Genomic DNA, 27,601 nt, shown 5'->3' on the forward strand with positions numbered 1-27,601 from the left:
CATTCATAAACCCCGGGTTGCGTGCCCTTCAACAGATCTGCTGCCCATGCTGATTGCACGGCGTAGCGAACTGTGTCTCCCTTCTGCTTGATTTGACTTCAAAGCCAAGGCTGGGCTGCGCCTGAGCGGGGCTGTTTAGAGCTGGGAGACAGGATGTAATGGCGGACAACTGAGCTGTGCGCTGTAAACGGACACTTCCTCTGTGGTGGGAAGGAAGTCCCCGCCAAACCATATGGTCACACTGGGATGCACAGATTATATAAGTGTGTGTGCGTGTGTGCATTCCTCTGAACATGCTGATGCTTTTTTTTTTCTTCTTTTTTTTTTAATCTGATCTTAATTACAAACTGACTTCTCATCTCCTACTAGAGCTTTTTGAAGAAAGCACTCAACGTTTTTGTCTGCAGGAAAATCTTTACCTCACCTACCCCATCCTGGACAATGTTGCTGCTGCTGCACAAAGCAAATGCAGTCAGTTTGCAAGTGTGTGTGCGCGTGTGTGTGTGTGTTTGCATGTTGAAAGAACGCTTTTTGATTTACAGGCAGGCACAGATAAATGGGCGGAGAAGGCTTTGATGTGCACGGGTTGCACCGAGTCGAGATGTTTGTGTGCTGTTCAACCTCTTTGTCTCGCTCTCTCGTCTCTGTGGGTGCTCCCTGCCTTGTGTGTGTGTGTGTGTGTGTGTGCGTGCGTGTGGGTGTGTGAACAATAACCACCGTGTTTTACACACACTGTTCATCACTGCTCAACTGTTTCCCTCTTGTTCACAATTAGTGAGGAATTGTTTGCTTAACCATTTGTGTTTTTATGGTTTTACAGTTTGGGAAGTCTGCAGCGTTGGGGCTGCGTTTAGATTGGCCCGGCTGAAAACATGCGTTCACTGTTTCAATGCAACATGTAGACCTTTTTTTTTTTTTTTACAAAATACACAACCTTATCTGGCTGAATATACTACAAAAGCATTGAGCTCGACAGATGGAATTTTAATGCACTACAGCTAGAATATCTGCAGCTTCTTGTGTAGTATTCACAGCGTATCTGCTCAGTAAATACAGAAGGATTCGTCTGTTGCTTCGCCTGCTCTAATATTAATAATTTATACATTGGTACGCCCTTCCTCTTTTACTACCAGTTTTTACCCTGATTAAATATCAGCTTATCAGCTTATCTTGAAGTGATTTTATCCAAGCTTCTTATTGTAGTATTTTTATATTCTTACATATTCTTATAGATATTCACACATTTGTTTATCGTAAGCAAACATGACTTTTCTCCATTTTGTCATGTTGGAGCCACAACCTTTAATGTACTACAACACAAAGTGCATGAGTGTAACTTGCAGGAAGGAAAACAGCTCATAGTTTAAATTAATACATGGCAGAAGCAGCTTTTCCCACAATTACACCAGATTTTCTCTTGGGGTATCAGACTAAAAGGGGCTGCAGGATGAAGTGGTGCCCAATGAGATGTTTAAATGAAACCCAACCGTGGTTTAAACAAATCCGTGACTGTGTTCCCTGATTAGGCGACCTCTAAAACATGGATTTTATTCATGGGTGTCGGTGTAAAGAGGGCTGATGGGATGAAATTTTGAAAGCTATTAAAAGCCTGTACTTTTACAGATTATTTGGGAAGCATTTTCCTTCCCTTACTACTTTGTATGTCTGCCATATAAAATAGTGGTTGTAACATGACAAAACGTGAAAAGTTCAAGGGGCATGAATACTTTCAGGGAACTGTATCTCTTGATTTATTTCCCCTTTTAAAATAAACGACATTGAATCTTTTGTATATATGGAAACTCAGCTACACCTGTTTGAAAAGAAACAGGACACCTCTTCTTCTCCCCCCGTCGTTTTTTCTTTTTTCTTTTTTCTTTTTTTTTAGCTTTCATCTTAAAGATTTCTGTGGTTTTAATCACCCATTAGCTTCATTGTTAACATGTCCTGTCAATAACTCTCAGTCCATAATCCGAACCGGAGAGGCCTTTCGATGACAGGATAAAAGATTTCCGAGAAACGAGGACGGGAGTCCATTTTCTTTTATTGACGCACTTAGAAATACCATGACCTTGCAGAGTGAGAATTTACACCGGTTTTATACTCGCTCCACATTTAGGGAAGTAAAATGTTTTATCACTGTGACTTAAAATTTATTATCAGTTTACACATTTTACAAACGTGGTTTCCTGGCACGCGCTTAACCTCGTCCTTAATCATCGGCGCTGTAGTCTGAGGGTCGCGCAGCCCATCCCGCTCCAGAACTGAGCCAGCCTTGTTATTGCAGCTGTGTCGTCTACAATACACCTCTTGTTGCTGCACAGCAGGAGGCTGCTCTGGCCTCTGTGTCCATGTGTGTGTGCGTGTGTGCATGTGTGTGCGCAGTCCAGGTCTTCTCCAGAGTTCATACCGCAGCTTCTCTGAGTGCCATTTTAACTGTGTTTCGGTTAAAAGGGCCCCGCAACCTCTTTAAATCTTCAGACAAGCATCGACTAGCGTGTTTCATTTGCATCTTTTGCTGATATACTGTCACACTCTGAGGCAGGTAATTTGCATGTGATTATTTGCATATTGTACAACCCGAGCGTGCTTGACAGACCACCCACTGCTCAGCTCAAGCAGCATCTGGCTGATACACAGCTTACATGATGTATTACTGATACGGCCAGTGTCATCGCTGGAGACTGACAGACAGACGAGGTCACCTTCAGACGCGGATAGAGGAAGGGTGCAGATGGACTGAGAGATGGATATCTTTAGAAGCAGATAAAAACAGTACAATCACAAATGTTCAAGCTCGCGTTTTCTTCAAGGCAGTGTGTAATGTCGTCTGTCCAGTTTCACACGTGCCGTTAAGATCTGTGTTTGCACGCTTTTCACTACCCATCCTCCTTTTTATTTTTCTCTATCTGAAGCTGGTTATCTCCACTCCTCTTCCTCCTGGGTGTCCGTGTTTGTATTTGCGTGCATGTTTGCGGAAATTAGCTTTGGCATCTGTGTTGTTAGGGGGGGGATCATAAATGTACTCCAAAAAGCTGTGTGCCCCTTTTTCTGCCTGATTTCCAGTTTTCTTTTAAGTTTGGGTTATCGACTTTGACTGAATAATTTTTTTAAAGTTGAATTACACAAAAGAGAAACATCGGTTCTTCTTCCTTGATGGATGTAGCTTTGAATCTATTAGGAAAAGAAGGAATTAGAAGATCCCTGTTTTTATGTCAAGTATGTATCCCTAACAAACTCAAAAAAAGCGCATCAGATGTGTTTTTTTAGATGAGTTTGAGTGACAAAGATGATTTTGATGCGTTGAAAGAATTGGGATGACAGAACAAATTTGTTAGTATTATTTGTTAATGCTGGTCAATAAATCACTAACAACATTGCAATAGCAATAATATGTACGTCAGACAGAATATTCAATAATGCCACTATACTCCGAACCAGAATCGCATGGCACTCTGGGGGGATGTAGGCAGAGGAAAGACATTAGCTGCTAAGCAAGGTTGGTGGCATCATATTAACTAACTAACTCACGCTTTGGTTACCTAGCAACAGACTGTTGAGTAACTTATGTTTCAGTTTCACCATGTGGTGTTGAGTGAAAGTAGAAAATAAGTACAACAACCTGAGAGAAAACCGGAGAATGCATGAAATATCAGGTCACTTGTATGGCATTATTTCAGATATTTAAAATAAGAAAATACTCAATAATTGTGGGTATCAACTAATATGAAACCCTTCTATATTTTGATGTTTTGCAGCGATATCATCCAGCCCCATCAACCGTCAATCATGCAGATCGACAGAAAATCTGCTGATTTTGATCTCTGTTTGATCTGTGCAGCTCTAACAACAGGTCTTATCAGGGACATTCCTGAAAGTTTTAGAAGTTTTTGAAACTGTAACTATTTCAGACCTTGAGATAACATGTTACCAGTAACCAGCCTGCTCCCTCCAGACAGTCCTCTGATGGCCTCACACCTGCACTAAGATAATGCATACCAATGCTTTCCTGCTCACATAAACATGCACACGTACTCCCTTGCCACCAGGTCTTATCATCTCTCTCAAACCACGAAAACCTTTTCTGACTCATTCCTTTGCACACTCAACCTTTCCGCCCTTCACACACATCGCTCCGAAAACCTACACTTAAGCCCGTCAGTTAAAAAGGTGTGTGTGTGTGTGTGTGTGTGTGTGTGTGTGTGTGTGTGTGTGTGTGTGTGTGTGTGTGTGTGTGTGTGTGTGTGTCAATTACACTAAGGTGAGACATTGATTAGCATTGCCTAAAGCAAACCTTCTCATTTCCAGCCATTCTTCACAGCTCTCAATCAGCACACTGCTCTATCTTTGCTTCAGCTTTCTCGGGACTGCCACTGGTGGTCGTACACACAAGAGGGTTTTGGATTATCTGCCTGGGCAGACATCCAATATGGTAAATCCATGCAGACTCACACACACAAACACACAAGCTGACATCCTTCCTGCACACTCTTCCCTGTGAGCTTTGCTTTGCTGCAGTGGACCAGATAGTGTTCAAAGGAATTCTCATTACCTTCTCACTCTATGATCATAAAACGCCAAGTGGTTAAACAGCTGAGCAACACAAAGTACATCAATATTTTAATTTTAGCATTAAACCACATTTTAGGCTGCAGTTCTGACTCATCAGTATTATCCTCGGACCAGACAAGTCTTAGGTCATACACATGCACATCTACACTGACGAATGCGCTATGGTGTAAGAAAACCTTAAGCTGTACACTTTTAGTCACATTAAAACCCACAAACTTCTTGCTTGTTTTCTTGGGAATTTAATGGAAAAGACCAACAAAATAATTGTGAAGACCATGGAAACTCCAACATGACTTCGATATCATTCCAGCTTCTACCATAAGTGCAAATATACCAGTATATGCAGGGTAGGAATATCATTAATCCAGGAAGAACCTAATAGTTTATTGTAACTCTGAAAATGTACACAAGAAAATGTACTTGACGTTTGACATAATCCAATTGAACTTATTGACCTCTTGCCAAAATGCTTTGTGTGAGACGGCTAACAGTGGAGACCATTTCATGCCTACTGTGAAACAAGGTGGGGGGGATGTTCAGTTGGGACGTGTGGAAGCTGATCAGAGATTATAGGAGGATAGATGAAGCTAAACGGAGGATCACTTTTACAGAAAAACCCGTTGGTCGCAAAAAAATGTGAGGTTCAATTTCCGACAGGATAGCGAACCTAAATGGACTGCCAGGAACATAATGACGCAGTTTGCATCAAAGAATGCAAAGTCCAGACCTCAATCTAACTGAGAATCTGTGGCAAAACTTTTAAATTCATATGAACATTTACTCTCCATCTAATCTGACCTGTTTTGCTAAAATGAATGGATAAAATTCTCAGTCTCTACGTGTGTGCACTGCAAAAGACTGGATGCAGTGAAAATTAGCCCTGCGTGTTAAACAAACTTGACTATTACATGCTGCTTGGTGTTGGTCTGTTACATAAAATCCCAGTAAAAAGACATTAAAGTTTGTAGCTGTAGCACAAACCTTTGTTAAGTACTGCATTCAAATTTAGACTAAATCACCACAAATGTTTCGTCTGGTCCCGGATAGACCTATAATTGTCCTTCAGGTAATTCCTCCAGAGTATATTCTTCATAAGACCTCTCCTTCTGCCTGAAACAGTGCTGCTCTCTTTACCACCACTTAGCTCTTCTTGAGTTTCTTGGCTAAAAACTGCCCTGCGGCAGAAGTGTGTTGGAGGCAAAGACAAATATTTGAGTTGGACGCAGCGTAGCTTTTTCATGAAGCGAGTAGTCAACATTAGTGTTCTCAATTCTCACTGCTGTTCACGGTGTCTGGAAGGGAAAGCACCATGGTCAGCTCGATGGATTCGTCATGCTGCCTCTGCCTTTGGGAAGCATTTATATAAAAGGGGAGATTAAACAAATACGGCTCCAATTAGCCCTCTTTGTTCCTAAAATGGAGTGGAGCAATGTGTTAGACCTCAGATGGAGCAGTCATGTGCTGGGCTTGTGACCCTCCACTGTGTAAAGGGGGCCTGTTGTTGCCTGTACGATCCGCCATTAGCGGCCCTCAGCCCTGAAGTCTTAATTAGTATCATCTGTGAATTTCATGTGACTCAACCCCCCTCGTCTTTTTCCCCCTCTACTCCTCTCCTCTATCTGTCTTTTGTCTGGATGAGACCAGGACCTGTTAATGTTCTCAGATGTGTTGCTGCCTGTCATTAATTTGCACAGTAAAGCAGCTAGTGAGTCAGTCAAAGTATTTTATGTTTGTCTTCTGGGGTCCAGGACTGGGGGAGGTTGGATTTAAGTCAGGGATGGGCGCTCACGCCTAAAAAGCACTCACCCAACATACACAAAGAGAAACGAGTAAATCTGCCCACTTTGACTCAGCTAATGCTCATCCAATCCAATATGGACCTGGGCTGACAGATGGGCTCAGTGTGTTCAAAGCAGAGGGTGCCGATTTAATATCCTAACAGGTCAAGCCAAAAAAAAAAAAAAAAAGTAGAGAGAGTGAGAGACCCCTGTGTAGACGCGGCGCAGAGGTCCTGCCAGCAGCGCCACCACAGCTGGGTCTCACCTCACCTCCTCTCTGCCTCCTCCTCCCACACTCTCTCCATTTGTTCTTGCTGCCAGGCAGGGAAGCAGCTTGTGCACAGTCCTCCCTCTCAAACATTGTAATCAGCATTTGTTTAGTGTTATTATACATGCCTCAAAGAAGAAGACCCAGGAGGCAATAGGTAGCAAAGAGTGTAGATTGAAACCCAATAAGGATAGGAGTCGGACTGTGCTGCCGCTGGCTCTGACAGACTGATCCTGTGTAAGTTTACCGCTTACACCCAACCGGCACCACTCCACTGCAGGGTTAGGAAATGAATGATACTTTCTCTGATGTCCTTGGTTTGCGTGTATACACACTCCATACAAACAATGTTTTCCCCAATTACAGATTTATTTTGAATTTTCATTTTGTCAACTGGAGATTTACTTTAAAAGAACCTGCCAGACAAAAAGTAGGCTTAAGAAAAACTTAGAGAAAACACATCATGTTTTGATCTGAAGACATTCATGAACAGACGAGAACAAAGTCACTGACAACTACCAGTCTGGAAAGGGTTAGAAACCATTTCTAAGGCTTTGGGACTCCAGCAAACCACAATGAGAACCAAAGAACAGTGGTGAACCTTCCCAGGAGTGGTTAGCCTTACAAAATTACAGCAAGAGTGAGTTGGTGACTGATGCAGGATGTTACAGAAGAACCAAGAACAACATCTAAAGCACTGCAAGCCTCAGTTATGGTCAGTATTTGTATTTCAACAATAAGAAAGACTCGGCTAACCAGATCCTCCTGCAAAAACAGTGTCTGTGGAGAGTTCCAGGCAAGGCCAAAAAAATCGGCCTGATGATCCCCAGGACTTTTGAGAAAATAGACTGTACCTAGGTGAGACAAAAGTGAAACCATTTAAACTTAGAGTCAAACAGGGTGGTGGTGAGATGGTCTGGGGTTGCTTTGCTGCTTCAGGACCTGGATGGTTTAATAAATTTTGCTCTCTAGCAAACAGTTCTGACGGAAAATCTCTGCTCATTAAGTTATGACCTAAAGCTCAAGCAAACTTGGGTCATTCAACATTGAAAAGCCCAGAGATGGGTCCTCTAAAACAGCTAAACAACCAGAAACTTTAATTCAGTAGATGCTGAGAACCCTCCACTGTAGCTGAATTTAAAAAAAATGCAAAGATTTGTTCAACATTAGAATTAGTTGGATCTAAAACAACTAAAAGTGACAAGAAAGCAAAACCTGAAGAAATCTTTAAGGACGTCTTCACACTGTTAGTTTGTGATCCGTCCTTAAAAACAATCTCCCTTGTCAGTCACTGAGATGTTGGAGATTGTATGACCGCAGCAGATCCTTTGTATCCTGCCAGTATACTTTGCCACACATACACAGGTTTTTGGAGCGCGTGCTGGAGTTCTGTCGTCCAGATGGAAGTGCTTATTGAGCACTGGTGTGCTGGCACATCGCTCCGTCTCGGTGAGAGCAGGAGAAAATGAGGGAGGGGGGGAAAACCTTTCCAATCAGATCCATCATCTTACTGTGTGCGTGTTTATACAAGTATATGTGTGATCTTCCCAGCCAGCTTTTCCTGCCCTCCCTTCTCTAATCTTATCATGTTGGAGCAGCAGATTAGTCCTCCCAGATCTCATCTCTGCCTCCAAATGCCTCAATCAGCCTTTTGTTCTTCGGTCTTGCCTGCTCTTCTCTAGCGACAGGCAAGGTGAACATTCCCCCACGCCACCCTTCCAGCCATTTTGAGCCCGGTGTCGCTGTCACACAGCCACCATCCCTGATCTAACATACCAAATGCTCCCCTACCCCTGAGGCATTAGCTAACTACGCTGTTAGCTCTGCAGCCTCCTAGCAGTGTCGAACTGCTTGGCATTCCTTCCTAACATCCAGTCTCTGCTGCCGCTCTTGTCTGTTTGACCTCCTCCCCCTTCTTTCCTCCCGCCTCGCCTCGCTCTGCGCCATCTCCTTTGTCTGCAAGTTTGAGATCTATCTCGGCTTCCTCACTCCTGGTTGCCACCTCTTGAAGGAAGCCATAGAGCCCGGCTGCCGTTGTCACCAATGTTACGGGAAGTGTGTGCGCTGACTGTGGAGGCGGTGGGTCACTAAAAGACTTGGCAGAGGAAGAGGAGAGTGTTTGGAAAGCGCAGAAAATAAACAGAGGTTTCCTGTTAACAAGGTGCACTGCTGAGGCTGTCGTGTGGAAGCAGGAGGATCTGGTTTTGTTTAAAGCAAAGCCCCATTAGTAAGGTGCTGAGAGCAGGAGGAATCTGGCATCAGAGTCTAAGCTTATGGCTTGTAATTGACAGGATGGCAGTAAAGTGAATGCTAGTTTCAGCAAATTTGAGAGAAACTTGCAGGTATTTAGAGTTGGCACAACATTATGACAGCAGCCAGGATGACAAATCCCAACGCAACCTTTGATTCCTCCACTTCACCCAGAGAATGTCATGAGATAAGGGGATCCTCAATATGTGATCCATCCCAGAATTTGGGTAGAAACTGTCCACATTGAACCTGAACTGGGCAACTTTTTAGTTGCTACATCTGGTTTACATGTGGCCAACTCTGGATTGCACTGTTTTTCATTGTCTGCATGTTAAAACCAGAATGTAAAAAAAAAAGGGATGCATGTTACATGCATGTCATAGCAATGACATTGGTATGTTAGTCATATTTTAACTTGATGGTATCGGCCTGATAAATAAAACTGGGCTGATCTTAACAACCAATGTTTAACAAACTGTGTGTGTTTTTCAAGAGGGGAAGGAGGTTGATCGTGTGGTATTTGTTTGGTTATGTGATAGTGATGCAGTGTGATTGTAGGGGAAATGTCAGCTGTGTGGCTGTTTTTAATGGTGTTTGAAAGGGCTGTTAAATATATTTGATAATATTGGTAAATATTAGTTTTCAGCCATAACAGTAATATAAATATCGGGTATCGGTGCATCCCTAAAAATAATCAATCATAAAACAGAAAGAGTAGTGTTTCGACCACAGCCGCCGGTGAATAGTCCAAATCACACATCTGTGAATGCAACATTCATACTTTGGTCTTATGGATGTTGCTGATTGAAGAACACTTAAGGTTAGGAATTTTCAGTATCAGTTCAGTGTTTACAGAAAACAAAGGTTGAAACACTCTTTAGAGTGAATATTTAAAGTTAGCCGTCTTCGGCATCATTTGGTATTTAGAAATAAAGTCAGAGGAAGCTCACAGATATAGAAACCGCTTTTAAAGGAATCAGTATTTTCTACGTAGGCTGTTCATCCAAGCTGCCACTTTTTGAGCTCAGTTTTTCAGCAGGTAGGCTGAACCTATTGAAGCAAACTTGCTGTGTTGTAATTCTTGTCTGAGCTTTAAGCTGTCATGGAGCTCGCTGGATTTGGAAATGTTTGAAGCTATTTCAGAATCTCAGAGTTGAGGGAGGGGTCTACATTTTCTAAGAGACGTACAGAAAATTTAGCACGGCATAGTACTTGTATTTCCAAACTATATCTGTTGTGCAGGATTTGTATCCATCCATAAAATAATCAAGGCAACCATTGGCCCATCGCCTATACGCTTAATTCATCCATCTGCACAGCCATATTCAGTCTTAATTTAGTTTTTAAAAACCTAAATACAGCTCTATTTTAATGAAGTAAGGTGCAGAAATTCAGTGGATGTGATTAAATGAATGTTCAACTAAAATAAACGAGTTATTTTCACCAACAGTTTTGATTTGTGCTAATAATTTTGCCCATAAATCTGTAGCTCCAGCTGCTTCGTTGGCTCTATAAAAATAAAAACACTAACTGGAATGTGTTTTGCTATGAAAAAAAATCACCATCATTCACTTGTTCTTTAAACCCGAATCCATACTTCTCTCAGTCCATCTTTTTAAGTGTATACATCTGTAGCTCCCCCCTCTCACCCCCCATCAAATGACCTAGCTGGTTCTTTTCACATTTAGAGACAGCACTTATAAAGGCTGACCCCTGCACACCCCCTTTTACTCCCTATCTTTGTAGTATTGTGGCTGCATTCAGGGGCCCCGGCTCCAGAGTTGACTGCACACACATGCGGCCACACAAAGAACACTGCGCAGCCATTATGGACCTATGGGGCCAGCCACCTTTAGCCAGTCAGAGGCAGAATTAACTGGCTCATACACTTCTCGGGTTTGTCTTGGCTGCTGGGAACACCGAGGTGAATGCATTGTTTGTTTGTTTTGCTATAGAAGAAATTTTGACAGACCGAGTATATATTTAAACCTCGTCATGTTTACCCTCTGAGGAATGGCTCTCCTGTGCCGTAATCCCTGTCTGATGGGTAAGCCGAAGAACGCCACAGGCCAGTCTGAGCCACTGGAGGGAGGGGTTGCCATTGTATTCATCCCCCAAAGCATGACTGTCAGATTTATATCACCTCAGTGAATAAAGGGGTAGCTTTGTACCCTGGGGGGTTTCAGTAAAGCAGTAGGAGGATGGCTTTCATTTAACATCTGAAGGAAATGAGATGGTCATACTACTCCTATCCTAATCCAGCTACTTTGTCTCTCCTTACTTTGCCCCTTTTTTATCACCTCCAGTTGTTTCCACATTCTCTCTTTTTGTTTTATTTCTTCCTCTCGATAGCGAGCTAGGAAGGTTCCTGGCCCTTGTGCAGAAGCATTCCTTGTGTGGAATGGCCTGTGTGGAGGGAGGGCAGCGCTGTGTTTAGCCTCTGGCAGGACAGACAAAGATGTCTGACATTGTGCGAGGCTCAGCCATCCTCAACTCTCTACGGGGCAGCACGGAATGTCTCTAATCAATTCAGCATTGTGGTTGTCGTATGTTCTCGCTCTGTCATTTTCCGTGGCAGGCTTAGCCAAAACCCAGACAATGCAACTAGTAGTTCTGTTCGCCGGGCCCCGAACTGTCTGTCATCTCGCTTCATTTTCTCCTTGCATTATCTACTCATTTTTTCCAACCAGCATGTTTATAGAATTGCGATAATTGAACGCTGTGCTCCACTCCCACTACGTGCTCCATATGTTGCGCACTCTCCGCCTTTCTCTCAGCTTTCACCCCCTCCCTCTTTTTTTTTTTTTTTTGCCTGAGAGGGCTTAACGCTGCTTCATAGCAGCAATCTGCTCTGGTGAGTGGCAGCTACTCTTGCAGTGACAAAGACGCTGATTATAGTGGAAGTAACATTTGGTATCTGCTTTTTGTAAGTTTAGATTAACCCTGTGAATGTGCTTGTATGTTTCTACTCGTTGTACAGTGGCACAAAAAAGGGTGTTCTCATGCTTTTTGCTCTTTTTGTCACACTCAGATGTCAAACAAATTCAACATCAAAGATAACCTCGTTTTTTTTTGTTTGTTTTTTTTCTTTTAAGGGGAAAACCCCTAGCCAACCTGACCCGATGTGAAAATATAATTACCTCCCTTGTAAAATGATGGATTGAGTATAATTAATCATAACGTCACTGCCTACACCCAGGCCTGATTACTGACTGACATGCATAATGAAGAAATCCCTTAAATAGAACCTTTTTGAAAACAAAGTAGGGTTAAAAAAAAACAACTCATAAAGCAACAGATCCTGTCCAGATCCAAAGAAACATTTCCTTTCGCTCAGACAAACTATGAAAGCTTATGAAGCTATTTCTAATACTTCAAGACTCTGGTGAGCAACAATGAGAGTAACAGTGGTGAACCTTGCTACCAAAATTACTCCAAGATCGCAAAGATGACTCATCCAGGAGGGCGCGAAAGGCCTCGCTGACCTCAATGAATGTCAGAGTTCATGCTTAGAGAAGATAAAAGTCTCCAGACTAAAATGGCATCTAAAGTAGATGTACAGGGCTAGAATAACAAAGACTCAAAGCTAGTCTCAAAGTCTGGACCTTAAGTCATCCACTCGTTCTCAGAGCCCTCTTATACGGCTCAACTAAAACAACTCTGCAAAGGACAGCGTGCCACATTTCCTCAAAAACAAACAAAAAAAAAAGACTCCTTGCCTTTTAGTCCAAACACTTAATGGAAGTTGTTGTCTTTAGTTATTAGGTTTAATGGGCTATTACATTTTCAGCTTGGACCAGATTGGTTTGGATAGTCTGAGAAGCACAATTCTTGATAAATGAAATCATCATTGGGAAGCTGCTTTTGTTTTTCCACCCCGGGTTGTCTTTAGTCTGACTTTTTTTTTTTTTTATTATGCGTTCTTTGATGACAAAAAAAAAAAAAAAGCAAAAACAGAACAAGTCTGCCTTTGCACTCTGATTTCCGTAGCAGAGAATGTCGCTCAGGTAGCATTTACAGTCTCTTTAAGTCATTAAATATGCATAAGCTCCAGATAACGACTCGTTCTGCTGTTAGTCCTAGAAGGCGAAAACCGTGTGGATAAGACGAGGCTGGCTGACTGCTGGGAGATGACGTCACTGCACAGATTTCTTCACACACAGTGTGCCTGTGTGCTTTGGGGTGGGGGTGTGCAGCGGCGACGTGGGGGGAGCTTCTTGTCTCACTCCATCAGTTTGGGTCTCTGTTGAATCACAAGAAGAGTCTGTGTGTGGCTGCACAATGTGGCGTGCATGCTCCTGTAATCATCCAGAGCAGTAAATGCAGCTGACTGACTGCATGCCAGCTGCTGTTTAACACGTCCAGGCTCACTTATTCGCTCCCCTCCCCGCTCAGGAACGGCAGAGAGTGGGAGAAAAAAAAAAAAACAGGAGGAAATAAAATGAAGATGTGTTGGAGGTTGTAGTGAGAAGTAAAGGAGAGTACGGATAAAGCAGAGGTGGGCTCGAGGTTTCAGGGAGGTGATGATTTGCTTGGCTGCCTGTGCGCTCCATCTCCTCCCTCGGTGACAGAGCATAACAATGTAGGCTTTAAATATCTTTGCTCTGACCTCACGCTCACATACTCGGACGCGGACAGGGCGGATGTTAAGCGTCTGGCTTTGATTACCGTAACCTTTTACCCCGCTGCATAGTTTCCTCCTCTGTCTGCAGGTAGTGCAGGTGTCTCGGTGTGTTTGCTCGACGCGCCGCAGTCGAATCTGTAATAAAGATGGCTCGGGCCAATGGGACTGTGTCGCATTCCTGCACCCAGTGGAGAGCAGCCTCTCCTGGTGCTCTCTTAAGCAACTGTGACGCTCTTTTAGGCTTAATATGAAGGCACAATAAATGTTTCATTTCATGAAATGAAAACAGTGTTTTGCCCTTTTCATCCTTCACCTCAGCATGGGCCTCGGATTTTATGATTTCTGTGCAAACTCTTCCCCCCCACCCTTCTCTTTCCTTCACCATGTCTCTGCTTTTTTCTTCTTTTTTTTTTAAATTCCCTTTGGCTTGAAAAGGCTCTTTATTGCCTTAGTGCTGCCACTTGCTGGCCAAATAATAGATTACAGTAACTTTCTGACTTGCGCTTTAATGAAGTGCCCAGTTGGTGGCAGCAATAAGAAAATGAAGTGGAGACTATAGAAAGGATATGCTCTAAGAAAGAGCTCAAAAGATTGTTAAAAAATTATTTATTTAATCATAAGGTGAAATTAAAAAAAATTAGTGATCCACCCTTTCCCTCCCTCCACCACTGTTTACCTAATTAAATCTCTAAATGCCCCGCAATCCCTTTTTAATTGACTCTGTGTCTCTGCAGGCTTCTTGGCGTCTCTGCGTTAGTCATGAACAATGCATCTGCACAGAGTCGCCGCTTGCCAAAAAGGCCAGCCTGTGACGTTGTAATCAAACAAAATGATGTCTGTTTATCTTGCTGTGGAAGCTTTCAGTGTCTCCTGCTCACTCACTCTCTCTCTCTCTCTCTCTGTGTGTGCTTCAGAGTAAACGGGACCATCTGCTGATGAATGTGAAATGGTACTACCGCCAGTCGGAGGTGCCCGACTCCGTGTACCAGCACCTGGTGCAGGATCGCAACAATGAGAACGGTGAGAGCGGGTCGCAGGCTCTTCGACACATCCACACCAGGCACAAAAATAGATACCCTTATCTCCGCGCATCGCCAGCCTCACACACACACACACACACGCACACACACACACACACGCACACACGCACGCACGCACACACACACACACACACACACACACACACATGCTTGTCTGTGCTCCCCCCGGTCTTGGGTGATATGAGAGCTGGCTGTGAATTGCATCTCAAACAGAAACCAGATGACACTATCCCAGGCAGCCAAGCCGATGGCGTGGATCTGTGCTGTTCCCCGGGTAACACTCCCTCAGGCCAGACAGCGGCACTGTCAAGTGTTAATAACCCGCGGTGTCATGTGGCCCTTGAGCACACGCACTCTCGACACCGTCAGCGCCAGAGGACTCATCGTGCTCTCACACATACACATCCACAGGAACACGGGCCGTGTCAAGGACAGTTTGCTGCTCGGTATCAAATCTGAGGACTGGAAGGAAGCATGGATATGTGGATAAACCTTAACAACACATTTACATTGCTAAACTGTGTTTAAAGATATCACAGCTAAGTTAAACATCATTAGCTGTAACCATAAACCATTTCCATTTTATTGTCATTGCCCCAAAATGAGAACACATTGCAATAATGAGACTGTAATATATTTTAAGTCTGTTGTTAAACTTTCTTTAGGATAAAATAAATGACAAAATAACTCATCTGTTCTCACCCCGTTTGCCTCACTGTGTACATGGTAAAAAGAATGTTTCAGTCTAAGGTCTGATCAGACTTGATCACAAATTTAAAGCTGCTGTGCAAATATGAATCAATCAGCGAAGGAAAGTTTTTCGTTTCTATACAGTCAGAAAAATGTTTTTTACATTTTTTTTCTCTCAACTACAGTTTTCTAAAGGACCAGTATCTAATAATTCTTAATACATGAAGTGGCTTTAACATTGACTTACATGACGTTTGTGATCTTTTCTTCACATAACTCTTGACTGGTTGTTATTGTGGTTTTTGACCTACCCGTGCTCCCAGGCCTCTCTGTGGCCTTCAGCACTCTGAGGACTGTGGTCTGATAGTTGGTCTGAGCATCTTCTGCTGTGAAACCCATTAAACAGGCTGAATATCGCAACATCATTCAAGGTGCGACCCCTTGACCTTTCGATTATATTAGCCAACACATACTGCATTCCAAGCATTCTCCAGAAGTATGAATGTTGCACATACTCGCATTTATTGATGATATATTGTTCAGTTTTTATTGTGTGTTTCGCCTTGAAACCTTAAGGAAAGATTAGTGTCCCTGCAGTTCAAAGTGAATATTTTTGCACTAGAATAAAAACTAATGGAAAAAAAAATCTAGACATTTTAGCCTAAGAAATGGACATTTTGAAATGAAAACATGTATAGGAACTCTGTCATTGGCTCTGACTTGAGACCAGCAGATAAAATAGCGATATATTAATATATTTAATTGTTTGGTTAGATTTTATTCATAGAGCTGTTTTTATCCTCAAATGTAAGCCAACGTGTTTTGTAGAAGTTAAAAGCAAAGGAACAGAATGCAAGTAAGCAGAAAATCCTAAATTAAAATATTATTAAGCCAGAATTTTTTTTTAAAACTTGGCAAAGCAGTCATTCAAGGTAAAGCAGTAAAAATGTGCATTAGCTTAAAAATGCAATAAACTAGATAATAACATTAATAAAAACAGAATAAAAAGTGTTACTATCAAAGAACCAATAATATGACCATGTAATCAGCAATTAGAAAGAAAATGGAGCTCCACTAAAGAAAACCTGAAATCAATATCGACCATTAAAAACCCTGAAAGCTTTTGCCTCAGCTCCACACAGCACGCTGCCGTTATCAGTCTGTCCCTGCAGCCAGGAGCGCTGGATTTTTCAGAGTTGTGGTCACAAGGCCGGAGCGGGGTGGCCCCAGCGTGCCACGGCTCTCGACCAGATCTGTGTCGGCCTGCGCCAAGGTCACTTCAGCAAGCGTGAAGGTCGACTGTGTCGAGGCAGCGAAATGTGGAGCTGCGTACAAGAAACCTGTGCTCATGACCTCATGAATGAGACGAAAGAGATGGAAGAAGTCGGTGTTTGTTGCTTCTTTGTGGTGAAGCGACGGGTTTACAGAAGATTCATGTCAGTCATGTCTCCCTTCCTGCAGATTCTGGTCGCGAACTGGTCATCACAGACCCGGTGGTCAGGAGTCGAGAGCTCTTCATCTCCGACTACGTGGACACATATCATGCTGCTGCTCTCAGGTACAAACAGTGCGGTGCTTTGTAATCACAGCTCCCTGGATTTGTTTAAACTATATGAGGTGTGTTTAATCTCAGCCGTCTGCCTGACGTTTTAAATAACAGATGTGAGATACTCTAAATGTATAATCTTAAATGTTGGATAATTTAGCTCCCTTGTTTTGTCTTGTGCCAGTTTTACAGAAACATTTGAGGCACTTTTTAATGGCGCCCTCTGGTGTCCATTAGGTTCACATGCTTTCCTTCTTTTTGTCGCTATACTGTGATTGTTACACATTTAGATTTTCACACACATGTATATTATAATCTTGGGAGGAAAACTACTTGCATCAAAAAATAAAATACACTTTTTGATTAGAGCTAAACTACATTAGTTGTATTTTAAGATGAGAACAACCTGAATTGGCCTCTCCGCTTCACAGTCCTGTAATAAATACCCAGATTTCTATTTTGCAAGCAGTAAAATGATGATGCTTCTGGTTTGCAACACTGAGCAGGTAAAAATCCATGTAATTACCACTTAAAGGGTTATTAAATTCACAAGATGTGTGAAGATAGACACAATAACTCCTCCTTTTACTGTGCCTCAGCATCAAACTCGCAGAGACGCACCTGTCTGCTGCTCTGCGGTGCAGCATTGGCCGTCTCTCCTTAACGTCAGCAACAATGCGTGCAGGCGCAGTCAAAAAAAAAAAAAAGCACTCTTTGTCCTCGCCTCCGTCTCTTCACCCCTGCTTTCCTTTACCCACTCCACCGCCCCCCCCTTTTCCTCTCCAACCAGAACCATGTGTGAGCAGTAAAGCCATGTCTTCCAGAAACCACTGATTTCAGGGAAAATTAGCTGCAACCTCTCCTACACAGAGCTCCCTTTGATTTGACTTATTCTCCAGGCTTTAGATAAACGGGAGGGAATTCCAGCGGGATGCTGTAATGCCGCAGCTCTCCGAAGTCGGCTCGCCTTAGCGCCCTTTAATCTTTTCGGGGAGAGGAAGATACTGTTTCTGTGCGTGGCAGCAGAGCCCCACATGCGTGTGATGTCTGTTATTTTGATAGAGTCAGACACCAGGGCGCTGGAAACGGGAAATGGTATCAAGATGTGGTCAGAGCCTCGCCCCCCCCCCTCCTGCTCCTCCTGCTCGTTGTGGAGGGTTGGGGTTTTGGGTGGTGGGGGTGCAGGCAGGTTGAAAATCTCTCTAGATCTCTGTGGCGTCTGTCTCCAACACCTCAGCAGCAGGCGCTGGGTTGAAGCAGACATGTTGAGCTGATGTTTACGGTTTCAGCGCGCAGTCTGATGCCTCATCACAAGTCAGCAGTCACTGAATGACAATAGAAACCTGCTGCCTGGATTTTTTTTTTTTTTTTTTTTACCCTCAAATAATTAAATACCCAAAAAGCTTTTAATTCCAGATTCCTCTGCTCAGGCTTGTTGTTGTCATGTCACTGTTCGTGTCTTAAGAAGTTTTGTCTTCTGTCCTGCAGGGGGAAATGCAACATTTCCCATTTCTCTGACATTTTTGCTGCCCGGGAGTTCAAAGCCCGGATCGACTCCTTCTTCTACATCCTGGGATACAACCCAGAGACCAGGTGAGCTGCTGCCGGTGCCGTCTGTTTACCCCGACTGATGAGCTAGAATGGATTCCTCATCCAGTACCTTGAAAAGCCCCTTGAACAATTTCAAATGCTGTCATGTCATAACTCCAAGCTAACTTTTCAAGCTCTTTAATGAGATTTTGCTAAACAGATGGACAAAAAGTAGCATGTTAAGGTTATGAAATTGTAACTCTGGAGGATTTTGACAAATCTGATCAATTTGGCAAAGTGGTAAGAAGAAACCCCTTGGTGGAAGAAAATAATATTAAGTCCTGTTTGCGGTGTAGAGGACGCGACAATCGTCCTGGTTCAGAACTGAACTTCTTTGGCCAACCTGTAGAAACATGCCACTGTAAACCAACACTGCACCTTTTTCTGAACACACTGTTTTCACAATGACGTATGGTGGTGGCTGCATCATGCTGTGCAAGATGCTTTTTCTTCAGAAGGGACAGAGAAGAAAAAGATGCTGAGTTTTAGTGAAGATTGATGTAGCTAAATTACACGGCGGTCCTGGAGGAAAAACCTCTTAGAGGCCACAAAAGACTTCAGACTGAGGCAGACTTTCACCCTCCGGCGGCTACAATAAAAATAGATCCATAACTGGAACAGAACGCTGTGGATCAAAGCATGTTCTTGTTAGAATGAGCCACTGAAAGCTCAGACCTAAATCCAGTTGAAAATGTGTGGCTGAACTGGAAAAGTCGCTCTGTGTCTGTGCCGACTGAGTTTGGGTTATTTTTACAAAGAGGAATGAACAAGACTTTAAGACTCCAGATGTGCACAGAGCGCTTTTTAAAAAAAATTTTTTTTATTTGTAAAACATTTTAAATACCACTTAAGCTTTTCTTTCCACTTTCGATGTATGCGCCGCTTTGTGTTGGTTTAATTCCACACTGAAGTTTATGGTAATGATGTGATAAAATGTGGGAAAAAGTTTGAGTTATAAGGACTTTTGAAAGGCACTGGGTAGATTTTACTGTGTCTTAAAAAAACAAAAAAACAAATGAATCAAGACAACATAAGCTGAAAGTTTTCCTTCTTAAATGTTTTATGTTTCTTCTTAAAATAAATGTCAAAACAAGAAAGAAATGTAACATAATTAGTTTATTTTTACTTTGTCACAAATAATTTTCTCATACGCAATCATCCAGTGGTTCTATTTGGCCAGCTGAGGTATTTTATACTATTCTTAAGCTAAAAAGGTAAAAAAAAAAAAATTAAACTTGAAAGTCTTTATAAGATATTGATAAGGGAAAGTAAATCAAGAACAATGAGATTTAGTTTAACATAAAGATAAAATTTCAGAAATTAAGTTTGAAATATTTTTTTTTTTTAACTTTGAGGCTTTTACTAAACTACGTCTTTAGTTTTCCATTTGTGTAAATAACTTCCTATATGCATGTAGTTGATGGACTTAAGCTAAAATGAAAGCAGAGCTGCTGATGTTTCCAGTATTTATTAAAAAAAGCAGGTTGCACACTGTTGGACAAACTGTTTCAACGTTCTACTACTAATCCTCCAACACATTCAGGGCATTAGAAGTCATTTTTATTTTACATCCCTCCGCCTTATTCGTCTGCGGTTACATACTCCAACGATACCCTCTGCTCATTACGTTGATAATCTTATCAGTAAACAAAGACTGATCCTCATGCAGTGTAATTATGGGAAATAAACTGGGGAAACCCCCGTGGCTTCTAAATTGTTTTGGCATTGATTAGATTAGTTAAATTATGCACCAGGTTTTATTCACTAATCTTTTTCTTCTGTTTTCAAAGCGCATTGTGTCACATTACAGCAAGAACATACAAAAAAAAGGAAAGAGAAAAAAATTGCAAAAACATAAAATGCTGATGGATTGTCTTTTTTGTTGCTGGGATCTTTGTTTTTTACATATTTGTTCCCTACCTCAGGTTTTGTGCGGTGAAAACACAGATTTTGTGGATTTTATTGTCTTAAGTGTTTCCTCTGTTTTCTCTTCTCCTTTTAGTTAAAGTGTGGTCATATTTTTTATAAAAATTAGTTTAACTACTTCCAACATGCTGCTTGCTGGGACTGGAAAAAGGAGCTCATTTGATGTTGAATTCAACTTCAGTCTCCCAAAATCACTCTGAAAGCTCTTTAGCAATTCAGCCAGGATGTCATAAAGCAACCTGGTAAAAATCTGCTTCCATAGGAGAGATTTATGAAAAAATAAAAAAATAAAAAACATTGGATAAATGGTCCATCTCATGCCAAAAAGAAAAATAGGGGAAAATAAAACGTGGATGATTCCCAAGACTTTTTGGAAAATAATCTGTGGTGTCATGAAGAAAAAAACAAGAAACCTTTGGTGTAAAATAAACATTTTTGAAAATTCTTCTATAGAGAGATGATCTAGGGCTGCTTTGGGCCCTGAATGTCTCACTGTAATTGACTGAACCCTGAATTCTGCTTTATAACAAAAAAAATAAAAATAAAAATCTGTAAGAGAACAATTGACCCTCAGTTTGTGACCTTAAGCTCAGGAGCAGTTGGTTTATGCAGCAGGACGATAATCCAAACCACACCAGCAAATCAATCTCTGAAAGCCTTGAAAAACAAAAAGGTTTGTAGTGGTGTAGTCAAAGCCTGGACTTAAACACAATTGAGGTACTGTCACATGGCATTCAGGGCTCAAAAACCCTCCCGTGTGACAACAATTCGAGAGTGGGCAAAAAAAACATCACCCGCAGTAATTATCTTTGTCTGACATTAAGAATTAGTTTGATCTGAAACATTTCAGTGAATCATAAAAAGTCATTAGTAGTGGAACAGATACTTTTCCATGGCACAGTATTCTTAATATATTGTGCAGTCCTTTTGCCAAACATGTGGTGTCTAGCTGCAGAGCAAATTTACTGAGTGGTTTGAATAGCAGCCCAACCTTTTCAGACATGGGTGGTAAAATCCAGGCTTTTGCTACGTGTGTTCCTCTCTTTTGAATTTGCAGCTGATGTGTATCAGATGGTGCATGAGGAAAATCTGAGACCATCGGTGAATAAATTGGAAGTTAAACTGGAACTGGACCCTTCAACATGACAATGACCCAAAACGTTCTAGTAAATCCACCGAGAGACCGGCTGAGAATTATGACTCGGAAAGTCCTGAGGTGAATCAAAGCCCTAAATCTTGATCTGCTTGAGATGCTGTGGGTGGCTTGAAAAGGGCTGAATATGGAAGAAACCGCTCGTATGTCTCACAGCTAAAGTTAAGGAGTGAAGCAAACTTTTCTGAGATTGACGTCAGAGATGAGAAGTGTTCCGCCTGAAGTATTTGACCAGAAGAACTAACCAAGTATACTGCATGTCCACAAAGTGGTATGGAGCAGGTCGCTGCAGACATCATAAGATTTAGCACACTTTAAGATAGTATGCCATCTTATGGTCCGGCTTATTCAGGAGAGCGTCTCCAGTTGGATTTCCTCTTGGCAGGTGTGGTTAACCCAAACGCCTGATGCATTAATTCAGTGGTGCCCAAAGTGGGTTCTCGAGGGCCGGCATCCTGCATGTTTTGGTTCCCTCCCTGGTTTAACGATCCAATGATGGCTCATTAGAAGGCCTAAGAAGAACATTAACATGCTGAAAAGGTTGTCACTACCACCAGGGAGAGAACTAAAACGTGCCGGATGCCGGCCGTCCAGGACCGACTTTGGGCACCACTGCATTAATTGGTCTCATTTTTCTGACACCAGTAGCGCCGTCCTAACCGTACTGTACCACGGTACTATGGACCTACAACCAGAGGAGGCCCAGGAATGGTGCGGTATGGGTCGGTTGTATGGGCCAATTTTATAACAAAAACAGACAAAATAGTCTGTGCCGTTATGTTGAATAGAAACGAAGTGTTAGTGTAATTGTCCTAAACTTTTGTCTTTTTGTTCTTTACCTCAATTTAAATCATTCTCTGTCTTTGGTTAGATAAAATACAGTGGACGTTGATATGAGCACTTTTTAAGAAAACGATTATTTAATGAGGCATCCAATATTTTTAATCACCTGTTTGTGCATAATCTTTGTATAGTTTGAAGGCAAGGCAAGAGTATTGGTAAAGTCCATTTCAGCAACAGGGCAGTTCAAAGTTCTTTACTTGATTTAAAAACAAAAAGATTATTTTGCAGTGGCAAAGTAAAGTGAGTGGAAAGACAGATTACAATTAGTGATGTTCTACTTATTTATTAATTGAAGGAAACTCTTAACAGATGAGTTTTGATCCTAGATTTAAAGATAGTTTTGGCTGTTTTCCAGTTTTTTGGAAGTTTGTTCCAGATTATTGCAGATGCTGCTTCTCCATGTTTGGTTCTGGTTCTGGAGATGCAGAGCAGACTTAGAACCAGAACACCTGAGTGGTCTGGAATGATACAAAAACAGTTTTTTAATGTGTTTTGGTGCAAATCATAATTCATTTGGTGATTTATGAAGTAGCAAAAGTATTTTAAAGTCTATTCTTTCAACTACAGGAAATTGGTGCATAGGGACTTTAGCCATTTATCTAGTTTTAGTGAGAACGTGGGCGTTCTGAATGTAGTTGTCTGTTTGGCAAACTTGTGAAATCTCTGTTGTGATCAATTCAGCTCATGAGTTTCTCAAAAATCCTGTTTGGACATTAATTCTTTAATCCTGGAAATGTTCTTCATGTAAACATTATTTATTGACTCGTGCAACTCATAAAAATGTTGCTAGCATATATAGTTTTTTTTTTTTTTTTTTTTAGCTGTGTTTTGGAACAGTCAGTGTTGAGGTGCTGCGTTTGGAGGCTTTATAGTTGTGTGTCCGTACAGTATCTACTCAGACAGCAGTGAAGAAGTCATGTGTCCGTAAAGGAATTCACTTTAGATGATGAGGTGTATTTGTGCACAATGGGAGAACCGCTGGCAGCTGTCTGCTGCTGCTGGTGGGAGCATCTTTCATGTTGCACTGACAGCAGTCCTTGTTATTGCCACCGGGTTGCCTGTGACTGTAAAGACCCCCCTCCTCATCATCATCCTTCCTCCCTCCCCTCGTTGGGTATTCAGAGCGCGGTGTCTGCAGCATGATCACGGCGCAGAGATGAATCCCACATCCCGCATGTGGCTCCGTGTGTGTGTGTGTGTGTGTGTGTGTGTGTGTGTATGTGTGAGGTCGCGGCACATGCTCAGTAGAGCCCACGGAGGAGCGAGTGGAGCTCTTGACGCTGTGCGTGCAGGCTGAGGTCACAGCACAAGCTCAGTGAGCACCTCTCCGTGGCAGGCAGGCGAATGCGTGCTTCTCCATTTTGAGCGCCTAGGAATAGGTGTGAGGAAGGGGGGGGGGAGTTCAATCCGACGAGCGGCGCGCGCGCGCACACACACCGTGTCACCACCCAGCCTCGGGGCTCCATGTCAGAAATGGACGACCTGTTCAGCCCCCGGAGGTAGGTCTGCGCTCCTCTTCTTCGCTCCGCCGGGGTAATAGCTGCAGCGTCAGGGTCCTGTCTGATTTGAGCCGGGATGTTTGCGAGCTGCCCGCATCGCTGTCATTGCGTCGGAGCGGCTGTGTTCGTGTCGGGGAGAAGAAAAGAGTGTCGCCGCAGCTTTGCATTCCGTCTGCGCTGCCAGTAGCGCAGAAAATGCACCGCTGCACCTTAAATCCGTGTCCAGTATCGTCCCTTTGAATGCGCGGTGTGTTTGCAGCGGGGCTTGCCTCGACAACCAAGCCGATAAATGTGCTCCCAGCTGGGTTATTGCAACGGAATGAGACGGGCTCCATTTTGCAGCTCCTGTTTACTACCCGGATGACATGGCGTGTTAAAGCGCCGCTGAGGAGCAGTCAAAGCTCAGCCGACTCGGCTTACTAATACTAATACCTTGAAGTTTGTCTGTCTTAGCTGGACTGCAATTATGTCAGTGTGCCACAAGTCTGGCGCTCTGATTGGCTGAAATTGATGGAGTGGGAGGGGTTTTCCTTGATTACACACACGCTAGGTTGCCCCGACTGTCACGTTGTTTGGGTTTTATAAATAAGCTTATAATTACTTGACAAGATTGTGTGCTAATGCTAACTATAAGCTGAACTTGTGAGGAATAAAGGGACAGGTTTAACATTGTTTATTGCACTCGGCAGCAGGCTTTCAGGGGATTATTGGGGTGAAACGTATATAAACACCATTAGTTGGTGTAGAAAATTAATTAAAACTTTCCCAATATATATATTTTTGATATCTTATTAATTTACAAAGCACTAGTTGTATTACATTAATCAAACTGCTTATTTTACGGTTTAGAGATGCACCGATCACGTTTCTACTTTTGCTGATTTTTCTTTTTTTTTGCCCTGAACATTATAATGCATAAAAGAGAAACATGTGCTGCATTCTGGATAGAGGTATTTGTTTTGAACGCAGCATAAAATGAAATGAATTTAGACATTATCCCCATTAAATTTCATAGCTTACGTCCCATGTTGTTATATGATTGGCTGAAAATTGTTGCTTTTAGTGCATCAAAAAGATTAGGAGAGGATTTGTTTTGTATCTGATCTGCTGATCAAATAAATAATTAGGTGCATCTCCATTTTTAAGGAAATTCCTCAGATCTTACTGCTGTAGTCTGCAGCATTAAAGCACGGTTTTCCTAAGACATACTGTTTTTATCCTGCACCATAGATCCTCATTTGTCATCCTTACAACTTCCTGCCAAACGTACTGTTGACCTGTCCAACTGCACATCGTCAAAAACGCATTTGCACAACTTTGGTTGTCAAGAACAGAGGCCGTATTAGTTTAGAGTATGTTTAGTTTATATTTTTACTCTGCAAACCCCAAACAGATATAATTTAATGCTTGTATATGTTGCAGGTCATTGTTCTCTTATATAAGTCCAAGCAAACGGGTTTCACATTAATCCTCTCAAACCGTGTTTTAAAACATTCAGATGGGAATCAGCCAATTTTATCCTTTTCTTTTGGCCCTAACTGGTTAAATACTGTTAGGAAACTAATTTTATTTGTATTTATTCAATCCATAAACATAAATAACTGGCACTATTTTAATTTAGAAGTTAATCAACCACCTCCATGTTGTTTTTTTTTTTTTTAAACAGTTAAAGATCTGGACCATTTGCTGTGTTGTATAAGTGGGAGTCATTTTGTAATTTCTTTATTTTCTGATGGACTCAAATATACCACTTGTACAAAATAAGTTGCAGTTTTCTATTTTATGTTAGTCTCTAAACAAAATTGACAGAAGTCAATAATGATTAGGTCAGACGTCAGAGAAACACAATATTGTGGTATAGTCCAAGAAAAGCGTCATGACTGCATACAAAAAATAAGTGTAAAATACCTCAATAACACTATTTGTCTTTCAGACTAGTGAGTTTAAAAAAATATTCTGACTCTAATTTGGAGGGTCATTAATTCACAGAAAATTAAAAAACGTACGTCAACCAGAGAAAAACCTGATTAGTGCATCTCTGATGGTTTTCTGCGTCATCAGCGCTGAATGTTTGAAAATAGAGAGAGATGCACCAATCAGGCTTTTCATTCTGATGCATATTTTTGGTTGCCTTTAAGTGGTGATCAACAGATTCTGATGCTGACCAATTTAGATGTTTTTGTTCTTCTTCTAAGGTCAACAGTTTTGAATCTTGCAAAACGTCAGCAGATTAGCCCAATTTGTGCATCAAAGCATATATGCTTATCCTTTATCGAAGCTTCACTAAAAATTAAAGTTCTTCCTGTAAGTTGGTGTGTTTCATAGAGGTAAAAAAGAAAAGATGGGAGTTTTTTTTACTTAATGGATTTAATAAATAGGAAAATAAAATGATTTGTTTTGACCAATCGATCAGCGATTAGAGGCGACCAAGGTTACCAATCTCATATCGAATAATTGGTGCACTTCTGGTAGTTTTATCTGCAGCGTTCATCCTTCTTCTTTTTTTTTTTTTAATGCTTCTCATTTCATTGCATTACATTTGGTTTTTTATAACTGCTGCTAATGTTTCTTGTAAAATAAAACGGATCGTTGCAACATTCTCTGGAGCAGTGGGCTGTTAAGGCGAGGGTCACGTATTTGTGTTTTTATTTTATTTTTTTGTGGCTGCGCTTGTATCTACGTCTGTGCCAGCACCCCTGTCAGCCGTAGCTCATGTTACACCTTTAATCACCCGGTCCTGACACAGAAACTGTGTAGGAGGAGACGTGTCGGGAAGGGGGGTGCGGAGAGCGAGCCCCGAGTACCACAGGGTTTTGTGTGGATGCGAGGATCGTAAAGAGAACCAGAGGGTTTCGGCCTCTTGAGTTTCCTCCAGGTCCGGGTGATGGAGTGCAAGCTTCTCCGGGTGCAAATCACGCTGACAGATTCTGGGCCGCCTCGCATTCGCTTGTATGAAAATCAGAGCCGTTGCCTTGGCAACGGGAAGGGGGGAAAGGCTTTTCAAAAGGAACATCTTGTCATTTTCTTTAATCCACTGCAGCTGGAGAATCCGAACACTATTATTAAACAGCAGTTTCTATGGCTACCAGCGTTTGTACCGGCAGCCGCTTCCAGAGGCTCCTCGCTCTGCACATCCACAGCCAGCTACTCCACATCCTCCCCTCCTCCTCCTCCTGCTTTTTTTTTTTTATTGCTGCATCCATAATACGAGGCCTGCACATTTTCTCTGAGCAGAGTCGAGAATATTCTCCTGAAATCTGTGTTTGCTCCTCAGAATAAAACACGGTGTACTTGTTGCACTTTTGACACACTTGTCTTTATCTTCTTTGCTGCAATCTTCCTCCTTGTCATGAATTCACATTACTGCTTTTTATCCTCCCCTTTAGCTTTAGGTATTTATAATTTGTACCTCAGTCTTTTTTTTTTTTGTTGGGTTGTGCCAGCCTTATTTAATTAGCAAAACCTTTTACATGACATAAATGTCAGTGGATAAATATTTAGTTTCAATCTCCTGCGCTTGTGTCTTCCCAGGCGACTGAACAGCACACAGGGGGAAATCCGAGTGGGACCGAGTCACCAGGTAAGTCGTTGCACAGCACACATCAGCATGGAGATGAGATGCTGCCGCTCACCGCACGGTTATCACCCTGAGAGTAGACCACTCTTATCATTCATGTGGAAAATTCAGATCCAAACTGAATGTGACGTATGTGTTGGTTGTTTGGGTGTTTTTTTTTGTGTTTTTTTTTACCCTTTCTGAGGATGTGTAATAAACTGGCAACATTTACTAGTTAAGAGCAAAACAGCTCTGTCCTCTATGCA

The 27,601-nt window shown here is 42.1% G+C and overlaps 1 protein-coding gene across 5 annotated transcripts in view; it reads left to right on the plus strand.

The window, feature by feature from the left end:
- The window catches only part of rerea (arginine-glutamic acid dipeptide (RE) repeats a), a 181,554-nt gene that overhangs the window by 113,035 nt on the left and 40,918 nt on the right, over positions 1-27,601 (plus strand). For 3 of the 5 annotated variants that reach the window (XM_088007060.1, XM_088007061.1, XM_088007059.1), the window contains exons 4-7: positions 14,407-14,512; positions 16,684-16,780; positions 18,257-18,361; positions 27,311-27,359. In XM_088007060.1, coding sequence (XP_087863186.1) covers positions 14,407-14,512; positions 16,684-16,780; positions 18,257-18,361; positions 27,311-27,359 — 357 coding nt within the window. Of the gene's footprint in view, positions 1-14,406; positions 14,513-16,683; positions 16,781-18,256; positions 18,362-22,845; positions 23,780-27,310; positions 27,360-27,601 lie in introns of those variants that run through there. The other 2 variants (XM_088007064.1, XM_014972475.2) reach the window with 2 other exon arrangements.

This window comes from Poecilia mexicana, unplaced genomic scaffold (assembly GCF_051168715.1).
Source record: "Poecilia mexicana isolate PSO_F unplaced genomic scaffold, ASM5116871v1 scaffold_7, whole genome shotgun sequence".
NCBI classification, from domain to species: domain Eukaryota; kingdom Metazoa; phylum Chordata; class Actinopteri; order Cyprinodontiformes; family Poeciliidae; genus Poecilia; species Poecilia mexicana.